This window comes from Tenrec ecaudatus, chromosome 6 (assembly GCF_050624435.1).
Source record: "Tenrec ecaudatus isolate mTenEca1 chromosome 6, mTenEca1.hap1, whole genome shotgun sequence".
Lineage (NCBI taxonomy): Eukaryota > Metazoa > Chordata > Mammalia > Afrosoricida > Tenrecidae > Tenrec > Tenrec ecaudatus.
In genome coordinates, this window is record NC_134535.1 from 49,097,879 (window position 1) to 49,117,740 (window position 19,862).

Consider the following 19,862-nt stretch of genomic DNA (forward strand, 5'->3'; position numbering starts at 1 on the left):
GTCTGCAGCGCTTCAGTTCCACTGGCAGGTGCAGTCTATGGGTTCTTGGAGCGTGTACACGACTTCAGTGCCATTTCCTGAGCAATAGAGTGGAACGCTTAGGTTTCGAACGCCATTTTCTCGACAGCACTTGCAGAATCGTAGGTGACTCTCAATGTTGATATTATATATAGTAGCTGATGGGCACTTTCCATCACAGGATGCGACATTTATCTAGAAGAAGAGATCATAAGAAAATAGTCTTAAAAACACTAACAGATGTTTGTTTTCACCAAGGAAGCAGGTAAAACCAAAGTCTTCCTCATCACTACAACTCTCCAGCTTCTATAGATTAGTAGCTGCCAGAAAGCACTAAATGGAAACATAACTCCAGTAAATCCAAGGGGACAGTAAACTGTCACACCCAACAAAGCAGTGCAAACATAACTCAGGGCATAAGTGTATGCTCATAACTAGGTAGACATATGAACTACATTTATTAGGGTTCTCTGAGTGACACAAAACAGTTACACACAGAAGTACTCATCCAAAGTTGGCAGTTTGAAGTCACCCAGAGAGACATTTAGGAAGATAGACCTGATTAGTTATCACAATCTTGAAAGGCCTACAGAGCAAATCTACTCTGTACACATGGGGCTGCCATCGGTTGGGATTAACTCAGTGATTACAGCAACATGGATGTCTTAATAACAGCTTCATCACTCTACTGGAGACAGGCCACCCTCCTTCTACAGGGGACAAAGCTGGAAAGTTGGACTATTTTTCTGCTGAACAGAAACGCATATTTAAAGAAATAAGTAGTCAAATATACTTTTAAAATTTCTAAATGTCCAGATTGGGTGCATCATTCAGAACTATTTATTATGTCAACTAAGAATAATTCATCCAAACTCATTCATAACTAATTTTAATTAACTTGTTTAGATTTTATTTATTTTTATTTACATTATAATATTTATCTGCTGGCTTACAAATTGCTTAGTACTATAACACATCTATTTCTGGAAATCCATAGCCCGTATATACAAAGTGATCCTTTTGAACTTACAGCGCTGTGGCTGGCGCAATCCTGTATCCTCACCACTGTTTTGATAATCGCTCGCTGGCACGCCCTCTCTTCCCGTTTGCCTGGTGAAGGATATGATATAGTATTCATTCAAAGGCCCGAGTCAAACGGTTTCTTAAGTAAATTAAATAATAAATTAATTGCATACAACTAGTTATTTATTTAATTGTATTAACATAATGTTCTTCTAAAAATATATTGCTGCATTGAGACATATTAATAATATTTACCCAGATATTTTATGTACGAAGTTTATTTTCACATTGTAAATGGATTTTCCTTGTTATGTCTTACATATGTATCTGTCATCTTCTTAGAATGATTGTCATAATCATAAATTTGAAAGTATTCAACACATAAAATAATGACATCTACTTGTATGTGGTATATGGGTGTTTAAACTAATATTTGAAGTAAACCACAGTATAGGGAAATAAGCAAATTCATGTATTTCATATGCATAAATCAGGATAAATTTTAGAATCCATTTCTTAGGATTACTGTGAATAAAAAATAGTGTAATAGTGTTTAGGAAACTTAGCAGAGTTCTTCATTGATGCACTGTTACTGTGCTCAGTAGTGCACATTATAAATATGTCATATCACTAATGTATTTTATTATTTGTACCACATGATTATATACAGTTCTAAACAGTCAAGAACACTTTTAGATATTTATGGGATTTAGCCCTTCATGAAAGGCACCTAAAAATCATGCAGATATTCAGAAATTTGTATCTAGAATTCCCATTCTACAACATGGCAGTATTGACCTGTCCCGTGGTGTGGCCCTCCTTCAGAATGCTTCTCTGGATAACAAACAATACTATCCACCTCAATTTTCCTACAGCTTACACTGTTATTTTTATGTTAACTCAAAGATACTTTGCAAACCAAAACATAAAAAATAAAAATGACTACAGGATACCTCTTCTATTTCAGTCTTAAAAATCATTCAAAACCACTGTAAAATAAATCTTAAAATTCAAACTAATATAAAATATATTCCATGCACAAAAGTTTATCAAAAAAAGTATTCAAATTTTTGATATCGCTCTTTAAACTTAATTTACTAAAATTAAATTTCTGAAGTGTGTTATACAGAACAGCAGACTTTCAATGTAGTAAAAGATGTGGGTCGGGTTTGTGAATAACCTTGCGATTGTGTAGAATTCATTGAAAATTGGATTGTTGCAGATGCAGATGGGTTAAAAGTTAGCCCCATATCATGTGATCTCCCTTATGATCCATTTAAATTTATTCTACTTTTTAATATTTACTGCTTTCTTTTCAATGGAGGTATTCATCTGTTTTACTTTGTTGTTGTTGTATTGGGTTGTTGCTTTAAAATGTGTTTCTGTATAGGAAATCCAAGATAGGTAAATGTATAGAGACAGTAACTGGATTAATGGTACTGTGGGGGTATAAGAGGGGATGGGGAGGTAGGGGAAATTGGGAGCTAAAATGAAGAAAGATAAAGAGTATGTGGTCTTAAAGGCTTGGAGGTAAACAAGCGGCCATCTAGCAGGGAAGCAACAAAGCCCACATGGAAGAAGCACGCCAGTCTGTGAGATCACAAGGCATCAATGAAATCAGGTATCAGCCATCAGAACACCCCACACAATCATATGGATGTAAGTGAGGGGGGTCAGAGGGGAGACCCAACACACATCTGTAGACAATTGGACATCCCCTCACAGAGGGGTCACAAGGAAGGGATGAGCCAATCAGAGTGCAGTATAGCACCAAAGAAACAATATTCCTCTAGTTCTTTAATACCTCCTCCCCCCACCCCAAATCTGGACCCCAGTTCTACCTTACAAATCTGTCTAGACCAGAGCATGTGAACTGGTACAGATGAGAGCTCCAGACACATGGAATCCAGGACAGATAGAGCCCTTAGGAACCATAATGGGAGTAGCAATGCCAGGAGGGTACTGGGAGAGTGGAGGGAGAAGGGGGGAAAGGGAAAGCAATGGCAATGATCAATGTATAATGCCCCACCCCCAGGGACAACAGAACTGTGGGTGAAAGGAGACAGCAGATTGCGTAAAATATGCAAACAATAACAATTTATAATTTATTAAGGGTTCACAAGGGGGAGGGGAGGAGAATAAAGTGCTGATACCAAGGGCTCAAGTAGAAAGAAAATGTTTTGAAAAGGATGATGGCAACTTATGTACACATGTGCTTGATACAATTGAAGTATGGATTGTGATGAGAGCTGTAAGAGCCCCCAATAAAATGGTTTTTGTTTTTTTTTAAAGAAAATGTTCTAAAACTGATTGCCGTGATGATTGTACAACGCATGTGGATGCTGATCTTGTGGCTGGCAGCTGGCAGCATTCATAAAGGATACTATAACCTGCATTAACATGTTGTGCTATGTCATGCCAGCGGTTCAGTGGGTTACGAGATAGGCTCCCAAGCACAGTTTCTAGTTCGCACCTATCGGCTTTACAGTCTCAGAAAGCCGCAGCAGCAGGGTCACTGCGAGACGTCTGCATTGACGTGATAGCAGTCAGAGACGGCAAGGATTACGCGACAGAGTTTAGAAAAGGAAACGGAAGAAACTCCAATTACAAGTTATTCAGACTAAGACGATTTTCATCGTAGTCCAGAGGATAATGACTGAATTACAAAGCTAGCAACTGTATGACACAGCTCAATTGAATAGTATTCCTTATATAATGTATTAGTCTCCTTGCCTCTCTGAACTGAAGAGTATCTAAAATCTGCATAAAAGCAGTCATGTAATCTGCTCTCACTTACAGATCTTGCAGCAGCCGTCACTATAAAGCTTCACAACCCCTTCATTCTAGAAAGAGAAAAATATATAATTAAAACAACATTCTTCTATTTTCTACTAGATCAGAAATAATCAGCTAAAATATTTGCAATATTTTTATTCAATAAATTGCAAATATATATATTTGTAGAAAATTGCTGGAGTTTTATTTCTAATGATTTCTTTGTTCATGCATTTAAGTACAGATATTCTGTTGAAAAATAAATCATCTCTAAATTAGTAATATGAACAAGAGTAGAGGAAAATACATACTAAGAGTAAAATCAGCAACAAGGAAGACAGAGATCCTGAGGGTGTTGGAAGCAACGTCAATCTAGCAGAGGGAAATTACTAAGATGCAGAAGGGTGAGGGTGGTGGTGGGACAGAATGAAAGTAAAAGGAAATAGAAAAAAGATCCAGAGAGCAAAGCTATGGATACAGATATAAACATGGGTGTGTACATATGTAAACATATTCATTCATAAAAATAGAGGTATTTGACCTATGTCCATCTATTTATTTGGCAATACATTGAGGAAGTGGATGGACTTTGGGCCTCTGCTCAAGCCCTCTCTCAATGCAAGAACCCTTTGTTCTAAGATCCTGGCATTCTGTGGTGCTCACCCTTCCGACGCGCTCCTTGATGCAAAATGAGTGCCTCAGCAAATGTGGTTGGGGCAGAAATTTGAATAATAGTTGCTAAGATTGGATTTTCTTGCATGCAGATAGACATTGTCTTTCAAGACAGATTTTGAAATGTCCTCTTTGATTCTTGATGGGTCAATACCAGTCAATTCCAGCTCACTAATATCTAAAATATTAATCTTTATGCATTCCCTTTCATTTTTAGAGTTTCCAATTTTTGTAGATTCATGCTTTGTATATTCCTAATCCTAATTATTAATTTATGTTTGCAAATGTTTCTTCTCCTTTGGAGGCATGCCCCCTAAGCAAATGAGTTCCCAAAGGCTTTCCTCCCACCGGCCTTCCTTGCCCGCAATCATGAACGCTGACTCGGCTCGGAAGGTATCTCCTATCAGTGCAAGGGTTTCATCTTCTGGCAAAACCTCTGAAAATGCTCTGCTTCCATTCATTAGGTTTTCAGTACCTGACAATATTTCTGTGCTATCTGTGGGGTGGTCTGTAGCAAACTCCTCTGAAATGGATAGCCCATTCCTTCTTCATAGCTTACTCTTTGCTGGTAGCTCTGCTGAGATCTTTTCCTTGTGTGTGCACCTGCTCATATTCGAAATACTGGAAACAGACCATCACAGCAGGACACACGCTGCCACACACACATGACAAACTGACGGACAGAGGCGAACATTCTGCATCAGGTTTTATTTCCTCAGTATTTAAACAACATAAGGAAGACCAAACAAGCATTGATGTGTTTGAATTGTGGCGCTGGCAGAAAATACGGAAAGTACCACGGACTGCAAAAGGACAAACCACTCTGTCCGGGAAGCACAGCCAGGGTACTCCTCAGAGCTCGTTGGGCATGCCGTGCGGAGAAGCCAGGCCGTGAAGAAGGGCGTCATGTTTGGTAAAATGGAGGGGCAGTGATAAAGAAAAAGGCCCCCAAAGAGGGGACTGACACAGGGGCTGCCACGATGGCCTCAAACAGGAGACCTTTTGTGAGGATGGCACTGGACCAGGCGGCGTTTAGTTCTGTTGTACTCACTCGGGGTCACTTGGGGCCAGAACGGGCTCCATGGCACCGAACAGCAAGTACTTAAACCACTATGATCTTTGAAAATAAAAATTACATTATTTAAAAGAAAGCTATCCCTCAACAAATCTTCCTCAGAAAGAATAAGAAATTGGTAGAGAGAGAGAAAAGGGGGAATCAGAAATGTTATCACGTGTGCTAAGTTCTACCATGGGCTGTGCTCAGAAAGAGTAAGGCGAATTTATCTTAGGCAAGTATATGTTAAAAGGAAAATGATGCGTGAGTCTGCTTGTTTAATTTTTTAAGGAAGAAAATTAGCCAATCTCTAAAGAATTAATTTAGTAGTCCATATTGAGAAAGAGATCAGATCTCCTGATCATATTATATTTCAATAACTCCGTGGTCTATATAGAAAACTCAGTGTGGTCGCTATATAATTGTCAGTTTAAGGATTAAGCATGTGGAGGCATAGTCTAGCCTGTCAATCAGGTCATAGCCAATGAGGCTTCTGTGTGGCCATTGCCTTCCCCTAAGGATTCTGGGAATTCGGTATTTCCTCCTTGGAGGTAAGAGTTTCTCTGCTTACACCCTGGGAGACATAGCAGCTGACAAGACACATGGACCCACCCTGATGCAGCCCTGGGTGCTGGAGAAGCCATGCAGAGACCCCTGCCAGCGCTGAGATGTTTCCAGTGCCCCTGGATCCAGACTTTCTATCCACTGGCCTGTGATCTTCTACATTTGGCGTCATTGCATGTGTTTTGGGAGTCTGAAGAGGACTTTTTAGAATGGTGTCAGACATATGGGCTAATATCAGACTTATGGACCTGATTTGGACTGGGCTAGAATGTTTTCTCAATGTTCAATTGCTCTTATGTATAAATCTCTTTCTTATGAAAACATGTGTGTCCATGGATTTGTTTCTCTAGTCTACCCAGACTAACACACCCAGTGTCCATTCATAGAGAGCCATATGATTCAAGAGGACAGAGGCAATCAAATAGTTCTTTTATTTATCTATAGATATATAACATTTAATACCATAAATAAACCACAAACTATGACCGTGGAAAACACATGAATATGGACTTTCTCAATTACATTTGCTGTTACTTTTTCTCACTTAGAACAAAGTACGTACCACTTTGCATTCGGTCTCATTAAAAGGAGGACAGACCATACTGTAGTTCAGAATCATTGCCCCTTCATCAGTCTTGACACACTCATATGTGGTGCAATTATAGTTCCAGGTACTCCCCTCCTAAAACCAAAAGGAGAAAGTAACTGCTTCTTCAAATCAAAATGCACAAATTCCTTAAGTAAAATATGTGTTATCCTACTGAATCAAAAATCAAATCAAGATACAGATTTTTCTGATATAAAGTGTGCCATCTGAAATTTCCCCCCAATTTATTGTTTTATAATTAATAACAAAATATTAGAGCAAGACTTCTGACATTCAACAATTGGCCACGTTAAATACATAATTATGTAACAGAGAAACAAATGGGTATTTGTTTCCACTATAAAATTAATTGCCTAATTGGCCAAGTGTCAAAGGCCTTGTGCTTACACTTTTCCACTAATTAAAAAACAACAAATCATATAACTTGTACACCTCCCATTTTAAGATTTGTTTATTCATCCTTCTACTCCCTTATCACCAAGAAATTAAAAATCTCCTTATAAGATAATGTTTATTAATTTATGGTTCTAACTTTGTATAACTTTATAGTTATTTTAGGACCTCTAGTGAGTGATGAGCTGGGCTGCTAGCCATAGAGTCAGCAGTTCAAACTCATCCCCATCTTTCTGGGGAAAGATGAGGCTTTCTGCTCCCATAAATATGTGCACCCTCAGAAACCTACAAGGGCAATTCTATATTTCCACAGTCTCACTATGAGACAGAATTGGCTCAATGGTGGTGAGTTTGAATTTAAAGTTTTTTTAAAAAACATATTCCTAATTTTTAAAATAGTGTCAAATATCACAACTATTCACCTGATTCTTAAATTGATAATATCTATTTAAAAATAAAATCCGCTGAACACTGACAGCGAGCAAACAGAGATGACAACGGGGTCGGGTCCAAGCCCTGCTCCCCAGGAGAACCCAACAGAGGACCGCACTGAAGAGACAGACTGGGAGAAAGGTGGGTCTGTCCAGGCCGCATGGGAGCAGGAGCGAACTAAAAGGGAGAAGAGAGAGAAACTCATCATGGCCCACCAAGCCCCAGGGACAACATCCCTGCTTAGAGCAGCCAATGCACAAGACATGACATTCCCTCACTGACCCGTAGTGCCATGGATCAGCACTGGAGACATGGTGTGGAAAGGGTGCCTGGTCTGCCCCCTGCACAGCGTGTGAAATGCAAAGGGAGTGCAACAGGGCAGCAAGGGGAGCAAAGTAACCATGTCCCCAAGGAGTCCTGAAAATAGCCTTCTGACTTGGGGACAGGACTTGGCACCTCATCAGACTTGATCGGAAAACATACATAAGGGTTAGCAGACAGGCCTGGAATTATCTACTGTTTTGGTTTTTCCCCCCTTATTTTGTTTGTTTTTGTTTTCTTTTGCCCTATGTCTATCTATATAAGATAGGCAGAACAAACAATATCAAGGTACCCGGGGGGGACATGGGAGAGGAGGGAATGGGGAGGGGGAGGGGGGCGCCAACAAACTCAGAGATAAGGGAACAACAAAATATCTATAATTGATGATGCATAATGAGGGCGCATAATGCCTGGTGAGGTTTAATCAAGTACAATGTATCTGAGAGGAATTACTGAGAATTGAATGGAGGGTGAACATAATAATGGGATAAGAGGAAAATGAAAGGAAATAGAGGAAAGAAATAGGAGGCAAAAGCTATTTATAGTGGTATAGCAATAGGCATGTATATATGTAAATATATTAATTTATAATGAAAGGGATAGAGGCCAATGTACATAAGATAGCAGACCTCTTCAAGGTCTCCCTTAACACAAGAAAACTTTGTTCTCATAACTTGGTATTGCTTGATAGTCACGTTCCCGACACGACATGATCACTGAAGACAAAATAGGAGCATAAGCAAATGTGGTGAGGAGAGCAGATGGTGCCGGCTATCAAAAGAAATAGTGTTTGAAGTCTTAAAGGCTTGAGATTAAACAAGCAGACATCTACCAGGGAAGCAAATAAGGTAACATGGAAGAAGCACACCAGCCTGTGTGATCATGAGGTGTTGATGGGATTAGGTATCAGATATGAAAAAATCCAAAACAAGCAACTATATTGGTGTGAAGAGGGGCGTTGGAGTGGAGACCCAAAGCTCATCTGTAGACAATTGGATATCCCCCCACAGAAGGGTTATAAGGAAGGGATGATTCAACCAAGGTGCAGTATAGCACCAATGGATCACACATCATTCCTCTAGTTCCTGAATGCTTCCTGCCCCCCACTCCCCCTCTACCATGACCCAGTTCAACCTTACAAATCTGGCTAGACCAGGGGAACACACATTGTACAGATAGCAGCCCTTGAAACATGAACTCAGGACAGATAAACTCCTCAGGAACAGTAGTGGGAGTAACAATATAATGAGGGTAAGGGGATGGTTGGTGAGGAGAAGGGGGAGGAAGGGGGAACCCATCACAAGGTTGGCTATATAGCCCTCTCCCCGAAGAATACAAATAACAGAAATGTGGGTGAAGGGAGAAAATGGACCATGTAACATATGAAATAATAATATAAATATATAATTGATCAAAGATTCACGAGGGTGGGAGGATGGGGCTGTGAGGGCAAAAAAGAGGAGCTTATACCAAGGACTCAAGTAGAAAATGTTTTGGAAATGATGATGGCAACATATATACAAAAATGCTTAACATAATTGATATATGGAATATTATAAGAACTGTAAGAGCCCCCCCCAATAAAATGATTTAAAATAACCATATCCCTAATTTTTAAATTATGGTCTTGAACATCACAACTATTTGTCTAATTCTTAATTTTATAGTTTCTATTTAAAAATAAAATCAGCTGAAAATTATAATTATAGGACTGTCATTTGCATCTGTATTTTTATTTTACTAATCCAAATTTTAAAAGCCTGCTAAAATTTTGGCCTGGAGTCCTTTGAAGACTAATAAATAATTTTTAATGATTCTGGCAACTTTGCTCTCTCTAGATTCTATCCTAATATATGAAAGGCTTAATGTCTTCTATAAATCTTAACAAGAAACACTGCAAGTTCAGTATAAAAGAAACAAAATAAAATTTAATTGTTTCATACAAATTAAATTTCTGGAAAGCTATACCTTGCCCTTGAGAAAGTCAAAAGTTGATATTATGAATATTTACCTATACTGTATTGTATGTTGTATTTAAATATATATTACCAACATAATTTAACCTTTTAATCAAATCTCAGATCTAATTCCATTAATATTAGTTTGTATACCAATGTTTCCTAAATTATTGACACCTTGGGAATTTATGTTGTTTTTCATTAAGATCCCAAAATTACCATCGTTTTCCCAGGAATACTTAATTCTTTCTCTCTTACTGGCACCTACATCTTCTCTGCATTTTATAAGTTTCTATCAAGACTTCCTTTTGTATAAAACACATAAGACAAATGTTATTTGGATAAGCTAGATAAACATTATCCATAGCTTTAACGATTTAAATCAACAACATTATTTTACACGAAACTGTAAGATAATCAGTTATGGCACTAAAGGATAGTTTTTCATGTTTACATTTTATCAAATGTATAAATTTGGAGAAATTTTCTTTTTAGTTGGCTATTTGACTATTTTCACATCTATATAGGGTTATTATGAATAATGGGAGAATTCTGAATAATTTCATATTGGTTTTGGTGGAAAAGTGTGGTGTAGAAATGGGGTCTCTTGGATCTTTGGTATCATTAGCTCTGGGGTTGAGTGAAATTAACTACATATGATTCTTTTGTTTGCTCTTACTCCTACCCAATGATTAGTTGGGGCTATGCAAATAGGTAGAGAGAATTCTAACTGGGAGACTGGTCACTTTTGCCTTTCCTCTCAGTGTAAAAGAACAATCTCAGAAGCAGAAATTGAGATAATCCTGGGACCCCCAAAAAGGTCAGCTAGGATGTGTAAAGTTCCTGCTGAAGTGGAGGCAGAAAAACCATGACTCGGAGACCATGAAACAGAGCAGAGGAGTCACTGAGACTATGAAACGGTAAAAAGTGGCAGGCAGGCTTCCTAGACCACAAAGGAAAAGACCAAGAGACCTTCTGACTGAGAGCATCAGGACCAGTGAGAAGCTAGCTCCCCTGCTGGCGGAGGAGAGGCATTGCTATGGACCAAAGACTATCCTTAATGTTTTCTGATCTTGGCATGTAGTAATTTGTTAACTTCCCTAACACACTCTCATAATCATGAGTATTGTCTTTGAGCTATGTTGTCTGTGAGTTATGTGTCCATTTTCATGAATGATCAATCCACCCAGAGAAATAGAGGGTTGTGGTAGGGATGGCTGGGGTCATAATAGGGAAGAGAGGTCGGAAGAGTGCAGGCGTTGGATCTCTATCTTTGGGGAATTGGGCTAATGTGGGGTTGTACTCTCCTACTCCTGGTAGCCCTAGTTGGTCAGAGGTGTCTCCACGCCATTTCCTCATATCCTTACAATCATCTTTCATAAAAACTGTCAAGTGTTTTCATCCCCCCCTCTGTTTTACCCACTGAATATTTCAATATCAAAAATTGGAAATTGAAAATATTTTAAGTTTCAGATTTCTATTAAAATGCTTTATGAGTAAAACATTACTGACCTTCACCTTTGAAATGATTCTCACTCACTTCCATGGAGTCAACTGTGACCTACCACAATTTTATAGGGCGGGGTAATCTTGCCCCTGGAAGTCTCCAAGACTTAACTACTTAAGGGAGTAAATAGCCTCATCTTCCTCCTGAGGATCAGCTAGTGGGTTCAAACTATGAGCTGTGTAGATAGCAGCCCAACTCACAATGCACTCTGCCACCAGGACTTCTCTTATAATGGTTAGGAATCAGTGTTTCTCAGAACCCCTCCTCATAACTAGAGGGGAGGGGAGTGAAATTCTTCAAAAATAAGTTTGAGAAGCAGATTACACATGTTTTTAAACATATAAATTATCAACTCCTTTAAACTGTAGCCTTGTGCATTGTGCATATGTTGTATCCATGTGTTAATTATATGTGGAGGTGTGTATATGTGTACTTGCCATTCTCAAACTTATTAGACTAAAGCACATCTTCTTAAAACAACAACACAGAGTTATCTTCCCACAAAAACATTTTAGGAGATAAGAAATTCATACCTCATATATAACTGATGTTCCGTTGTCCATAGAAAACTTGCAGGATACATTTTTGCAGGTCCCACAACAATCATAATCACTCGGAGATGGAACGTACAACTGGTGCTGCAGATAAAAAGAATATATTCCACTAGCCTCAGTCACAGCTCCAACGCTTTGATATGAGTTGGCTTCTGAATTTGCTTCCCAAATAACTATTCTTTTTCAGGTCACCTGCAAGCATTTCTAAAGGGGGATTGTGAAGAGCTTTAATAATAACTGATTTTATACAGCTATATTATAAGTATATTAGATGTCACTTTTTATTCTAGAAGCCAATCAAACAAACCACACACAAAAAGATGCCTGAAGCTCTATGATCATACAGGGAATGTTAACACATTATGGATAGATCCCAAGTTTACTTGTGTTTCGTGTGTCATCTGTCATGGATGGATCACGAGATAACTCATGAAGCAGCATGAACCTGTGTTCATTTCAAGCAACGGAATAAAGAAATTTCCTACCACAGCCTGCAGAGTTTGTGCTGCCCATGGAAAAAGAAGTGAAACCAGGTATATATGCAAATTTTGTAAGGTACCGCTTCACAGAGAAAAACATTATACAAAGTACCATACATTAAAAAAGTACTAGGAACCTTTGTTTATATGGAGGGCCTATGCTAACTAGAACATATGAAATAATTGTAACTGTTTAGAATAAGGTCTCCACAACTCATCAAACCGAAGGGCTAGGAGATCAGTTTTGCCCGGTGTCTCCGGGATAAGATATGCACACTGTCTTTGTTTCTCAATGTAGTTGCATAGTATAGTTGTAGAGTAGAGTAACAATGGTATATTGTATAACCGAGGAGCATATCAGCAAATGAACACTGGGGAACAAAGAGTGTATTCTTTCTTTGATATACTGTATTTACTTTTACTGTTTTTCAATGTAATATGGATTATGTTGATTATTTATATAAGAAGTTTATAATTTCATGAAGATTATAGTTCATAAAAGTAATAATGTTCTGCATACATTGCAAAATATTGTTTCATAATGTGAGACAATGTTTTATATTCAAAAACTGAAATTTATAAATAAATATAAAAAGTTGATGAGATGTAAACCCATTTATGGTTTAATGCAAAAAAACTAATAGCCGAAAAAATACCTGACCACCTGGGTAAGTTGGCAAAAAAAAAATCCAGTCTTTAATGTGTTAAGATCTAAATTATTTAGATATATCACACATGAATAAGTTGTTGAAGAATTATTCAATTATATATAAATCTATTTTACTCATAGAGCCGACACTATTTCAAATTCTGGAGCTGCCATTTAAAGATTCATGAACTCTCACTAATTCCACTGATAACAGGTACTTACAACGTCACATTCTTTGGAACAATTCACCATTGTAAAATTCAGAGTGTGGTAGCCGGTGCCTTTCTCTCTTTCTTCCAGACACTCTACCACATAGCAAAAGTCCCCTTCCAAGTACTTTGTTATTGATTGGCCAGGATTCAGTACTGAAGCGTCTTGAAATACACACACATTGTCCTTTTCTAAGAAAAGAAAAAGAAAAAAATATATATATATAGTCAACAAGAAAACTTTTACATTTTTATTCACTGATCAATGGAATGTTAAGTCTGTCTTTAGGCTGTGATATGCCGCTTTTTCAAAACCAAGAGAGACCTTTATTTTTATATAACTATATTATATAAACGACCCGGGAGTTTACTTAACAATTAATACAGTGTACTTTATATACAATATACAATAAGGAATTGATCCACAATCAATTGCTGTTCAATGTTGGAAATTCTTTTATGACCAGTTCTGGGATGTAAGATGTTTAGGGGGTCATAGTATTTGCTACCCACTTTTCAGAAACATGCCATGACATTTGTGGATGTGGATGAAGGCAAAATCTAATTCCATAGCAATATGCCATTCCATGATGAGATTGCTTAATATTTCATGAATTTTAATAATTATTTTCAGAAGATTCTAAATTTTATTCTGTTGCAAAACATAAAGCCGTGTGAACCATGTTGCATGTTGGAGGTAGCTGATTTAGAATGCTATTGTAGCTTTTCAAATGGCATATGAGGGTAGGCTGGATTACCACTGAAAAATTCTGTCTCGAAGCTGTTTATGCCACTGCGACAATAAAGTTAAGCTCTCAAATAAAAGTTTAATAATGACAAGCTGTTGAGTAAGTTTTCTTTTTTAGTGTTTACTTATACTTAGTATGAAGATTTGGTGTTTCATAGGAAAAATTCAACTTTATTTTTGCTTTAAAATGTTAACATCAGTAATTTAACAAGAAAAAATTTCATATGTTTTGATGTTGTGTTTTAAATATCCAGTATATAGAGAAAATATAGTGAACACTTAAGAAACCTGAAAAATCTCTGAAACAAATAATTTTTTGTCATGTTATCAAATTTCAGAACATGCAGAGATAATGCAAAATAGAAGAATAATCATATTTTTAATACTCAAAAAGAGGTAAATACTTCAAATGCTGATTGGGAAAATCCCTTATCTTTTAATTTTTAATCCAATTTTTCCAGTTTCCACAAACTTCCTGAAGCTTCCTCGTATTTCAAAGAGCATCACTTATAACTGACATGCGTTAACAACAGTCGCCAACAATATGACTTCAAAAGCAACAAAACACACACTTACCACATAAATACTGTACACAACCACAGTCACTCTGAAAGTCATGGTCAATTGTAGAAAATTCTCCCTATTAAAAAGATAAGACTTATTATATGGCAACGGCAAAGAAAAACCAAACCCCACACCCGATAACATCTAATAAGTTCCCTTTCACAGAGGCAGACCTATAGCAGGGATTTAATGCGTACCGAAAACTCCAACCCCACTGCCATCAAGTAGATGCTGACTCGTAGTAACTGTATAGGACAGGGTACAACTGCCCCTGTGAGTTTCCATGACTAACTCACGGGAACAGAAAGGCCCATCTTCCTCCCTTGGGGTGGTTGGTGGCTTCAAACTGCTAACCTTTTGGATCGCAGCCCAGCTGGCAACCACTACACCACCAGCGCTATACTGTATGCAGACTTGGTAGTAAACAGGCTTGGATTAATTTAATAGTCATTTAATAATAACTCACAATAAACTCACTAATGATGCTATGAACTCAAATAATCATTATATATTTCATACTACATATCACATATTTATAAGTTGATTATATATTGACTCAGCACATACTGACATGTGTGATTATGGTAAATATAAGAAACCACATGATCGTGCACTACTCTTCACTCTAAATTTCGATTGCTCTATCTATAATTATGTACCTTGAAAATAAGTTTGAGTTTCTAGTAAACAATAGGAGAGGTCACCTGGAGACTTGGTTAGCTTGACATGTTCTTGATCTGCAATGTGAAGTTAGCCTAAAGCCTGCTCAAGTGTGCATGGGAGCGAGTCTGCACCCCACACCCTCGAGCAAGGCTGCTACAGCAAGTACATGAGGAGCAGAAGTGTAGAGGAAAGCACAGGCTCGGAGATGGGACAGTCGGTGCTGATCCTGCCTCAACTACCTACTCATCTTATTGTCCAGGACAAGTTTCTTAATCTATGTGTCTCATTTATCTCATCTATTAAATAGCGATGATAATCCTGCCTATCTCTTAGGATGCTTGAGATAACTGAATGGGTCAACATGAAGAGTGCTGTAGAGTCTTCCCTTGTTCATATACCAGGTTCTCAGACTTTCCCCTATCATCAATCCCTCATAGGGACATCAGCCCCTATGAGCAAGCTGGGCTGATGCAAATGGTGGAGCATGCAGCTGCCAGCTGAAAGGTTGGTGGCATGGACCCACCCAGAGATTTGCTTATGAAAGGTCAACCCTTGGGAACATAAGAAACTGTTCTGCACAGATGGGATCAATATGCGTTGCAAATAACTCAATGGCAAGTAACACTGCCACGGAGGTGATTCTGACTCACAGTGACTCTGGAGGGTAGGGTAGAGGTGCCCCTATACATTTCTGAATCTTTAAATCTTTAAGATAGCCTCATTATTCTCCCATGAGAGGTTGGTGGGTTTGAACTGCTGACTTTGTGTCTAGTAGCTCATTGCATAGCCACTGTGCCAACAGGGCTCCTAGACAAACCTAAGGCCACTTTTAAAATTTCCAAGATGATAATTAAAGTGTCAAGTTTTATTGGATGTTTTAGTTCCCTCCTGAAGTATCAGTAATAAAATGAATTTAATTCTTGACACAATAATTGATTCAAATAAATTTACACTAATCTTTAAAAGGCAGTTTTCCCTATAAGATACTGTTTTTCTTTTCATAGTCATTTCCAACTTGTAGTTTCATAAACATTAACTCATTTGAAATTTTTTAATGTCTTTTAGTGATTACACAATTCTAGTGATGTTGAAATAAAATGTCAGGATTATGGAGTTAAATAAGGATAATACCAAATTCTTCCTGTGCATAAACTACAATAAAAGAAATAAATGATAGGTGGGTAGGTAGGTGGACAGAGAGAGAGAGAGAGAGGAGAATGTAGGCTTACACTAATCATCTAGGGCTATACCTCCTGCTGTATGAGATAATCATAAAACCCACTGTGTCCTTTCAAGCTTACACTTAAATGCTCAATTCCACCCTCTTCTACTGGTGCCCTTGGAGATCTTATTCATATCAGTTACAATTTTATTCTTAAATGCACCATTGCACATGGAAGAAATAAGTCTTTACTTATTAGATCAATAGTTATTATCACATCAACTAATGATGGCATTATTTTCTCTCCACAGTGAGCGGGCTCTTTTTCAGAATCAGTAACAACAGGTTCATTAGCTCCCTTATGCATTTTCCATCTTGTGGCTCCTACGAGCAATGCTGCTGTAAGAGCATTTATTTTTGTATGAGTTTCTGCGCAGGCAAATGTATTCATTTCTTATGGTTAGAACCACTGGACCACATGCTAACTCCGTCATTAATATTTCTTTCAATTGAACTGCCAGGTTGTTTTCCAGAAGTCACACTATCTGACATGACCACCCCCAGGTTTTGCGGGTTCCAATTTCTCCCCATCCTTGCCGACATGTGTTACGACCTGTCTGTATTATAGTCTTTCCAGTCAATGAGAAGTGGGATTGATGTGGTTTTGATTTGAATTTCTTTCAATACTTGTAATGTTGAGGAACTTTTCAGGTGTTGTTGAACCTTTTTATATCTTCTTTGGAGAAATGTCTAGATCTAGCTCTACAATAGAATATTACTCAATAACAAAAGGAGGGCAGATCTATTGCTTGGTTGACCTGGCAAAATCTTGAAAATATTATGCTAAGTGAAAGCACCTGTCACAAATGATCACACAGTGGATTGTATTACTTGAAACATCTACCACAGGAAAACCCTTGGAGGCAGAAAGTAGAGAAGTGGCTTCCACGAACTACAGTTGGAGGACATGTGTAGTCACTGGGAGCGGGTCAGTATAGGACTCTTATTTAGGGTTTTTCAATGCTTGCGGTGGTTGCTACGCAACTCTGAATCTTCTAAAATTCACTGAATTACACGATTCAGGTGGGTCAAATGTCTGAAAAAGGAATTCTATATCAATAGAGCTGCTATTCTAAAACAACAACAATATTGCAAATGCTCAAGAAACTCTTCATGCTGAAATGTTTGTTATCTTTGTGGAAAAAAAACAGTATTGTTTTGTTCTGATGTTGTTGCTAAGTGTCCTGAAAGAATTCAGGGTGCGTGCTTAGGAGTAAGGGGCATGATCTATACTCGTGTGGACACAGAAATGTAAAATTAAAACATCATACATGTAAAATCACATGCAGACATGTATTTAGAAAAAATATTCAAAGATATTTAAAATATCACTTGTGTTTTTGTGCTTAGCCAGAAATCCAGTCATTTAATAAATGTTCATTCATCAGAAGCTTCATAATTTGAGTAATATCAAAATTGGACTCATAATGACTATTCAGATATTGAAAGTTGAACTAGACTACAACAAATGGGTCAGCATGGAGGACAAAGTTTGGTGGGGAAGAACAAAGAGAAAGGTGGAGAGTGGTACAACCCAGCGGGAGGACAAAGAAAAAGGACAGACAGAAAGGTGGTTACCCTAGCAAGTGTTAGAATCACCACCGCCAACAAAAAGGTAGTCATCCTTGGAGAAAATCAAGTGAGGGAATTTTTTCTGGCAACATTTAAAAAACTCGAACATTTTATCTAAATCTTTGATGATATTAACTCATCATTAGAACACTGCTGAATGAATGATTTCTTAATGAAGCAATGACATCCAAAGAGGAGTTGCGTTGCTTTCAAAACTACCCCATTTATTCCCCAGAGCACAGCTTTAAACTGTGTCTAGTTAGTAAAACACAGGAGATCTTTCTCAGAGTCCCTGCTTCCACCCAAGTTCCACCTGACATCAGCCTTGGTGTCGCTCATGCCACGTCCTCTTCTGAACCTGGTTTGAATTCTGGCAGGTCCACATTGACGCACTGCTGCAACTAGTTTTTAGTTAATGTCAACCACATTTTACATGTGTGTGATATTAATGATATTGTCGCAACATTTCCCTGTTTCATTAGATCACCTTTCTTAGGAAGAAGCACAAATTGGAGGATGAATTTAAAGTATTGCTACAAAAAGCACAGAAAACTTCATTTTAAAGAAACCTCAAAATGTGAAACTATTGTTTCTTGGCATATCCTTCTAGGTCTACAAACATATAGAGGCCTTGCTCCCATCTCTCTAGCCACTCCTGTTCCCCAACAACTCAACTCTTGGGGATTCTGAAGGGATGCAAGTCACAGTCCTCTTCAATGCTCTGTGAGTTTGGGGAACAAAAAGAAGCCTGAGGGGACACATTCAGGGAGATGATAAACAGAGTAAGGCTTCCAATGAGATCTTCGTGTGAGAGCCTTTACTACCTTTAAAGAATAAGCAAGTGCATCGTCTTTATTCCTGGAACAACTTTTCTGGTCTTTTCTCATCCACAGAGTTTTCACTTTTTAGTTAGGGATTATGTCAACGTGACACTCCTGGTAAGGGCTTGATTGACTTTTCAATCAAGTCGCAGCCTGATGACACCCTCTGGTGTCATAGACTTTTGTATAAGAGCAAGACTAACAGAGATGATCTCTCTCTCTCTCTCTCTCTCTCTCTCTCTCTCTCTCTCTCTCTCTCTCTCTCTCTCTCTCTCTCTCTCCCACTCCCCTTCCTCCTTGCTGGGACTTGACAAGAACTCTATGTCTGCTTTCAGGGGAAGTCCCCATGTGGGTCACCTGACCCTAAGACCTGTCAACCTCCTGTCAGGTTTCCACTGACTTGGATCCACCTGACTCTACACCCATCAGCCTGTACTCTCCCTACTTTCCCGTTTACCATTCTGTGTCACCAGCATGTGGCTACATTAGTCTAGAGAGGAATTTACTGACCAACATCAGATTTGTGGACTTGGGTTGGATTGGGCTGGATATATCATTAATTCTTGATTGAAAGCTCTTTCTTATACATACATAGCTGAGTGTCACTTGTTTGGACGAATAATCAATGTCATGATAAATGAATATAATATCGGGATTGTCAAGTTTCATTTTCCTTAGATCCACAATCAATGCCTATGGGGTAGCACTCAAGAAATCAAAAAATATATTACACTGGGCAAATCTGCTATAACAGTAATACAAGTAAATGAAAGCATGTATTCTTACCACTTTACAAGTTGGTATAACAAGATTTTCACAGCTACATTCTAAAAGGGAAACATAAATATATTTAGGTATATTTAAAAATATTAGCATCATTTTAATAAAACTTTAAAATATGAAAGTTTATTACCACAATGCCATATTGGACAACATTGGCCAGACACATTTTCTTTCACAAGATTCATATCTTCTGCACAGTTGAGTAGAGGCATAGGGCAAAGACTTGGTTCACAAACTAAACAGAAAGATTACGGGGTAAAGATTAACTTCACGT

The 19,862-nt window shown here is 38.0% G+C and overlaps 1 protein-coding gene across 1 annotated transcript in view; it reads right to left on the reverse strand.

Moving 5' to 3' along the window:
* Positions 1–12: 12 nt before the first annotated feature.
* OTOGL (otogelin like) overlaps positions 13–19,862 on the reverse strand; it is a 168,234-nt gene continuing 148,384 nt past the window's right edge. The window contains exons 50-58 of the mRNA XM_075552752.1: positions 19,719–19,823; positions 19,592–19,632; positions 14,540–14,603; positions 13,229–13,407; positions 11,858–11,962; positions 6,669–6,788; positions 3,839–3,884; positions 1,049–1,128; positions 13–213 (exon numbers count right to left, since the gene is read on the reverse strand). Coding sequence (XP_075408867.1) covers positions 13–213; positions 1,049–1,128; positions 3,839–3,884; positions 6,669–6,788; positions 11,858–11,962; positions 13,229–13,407; positions 14,540–14,603; positions 19,592–19,632; positions 19,719–19,823 — 941 coding nt within the window. The remainder of the gene's footprint in view (positions 214–1,048; positions 1,129–3,838; positions 3,885–6,668; positions 6,789–11,857; positions 11,963–13,228; positions 13,408–14,539; positions 14,604–19,591; positions 19,633–19,718; positions 19,824–19,862) is intronic.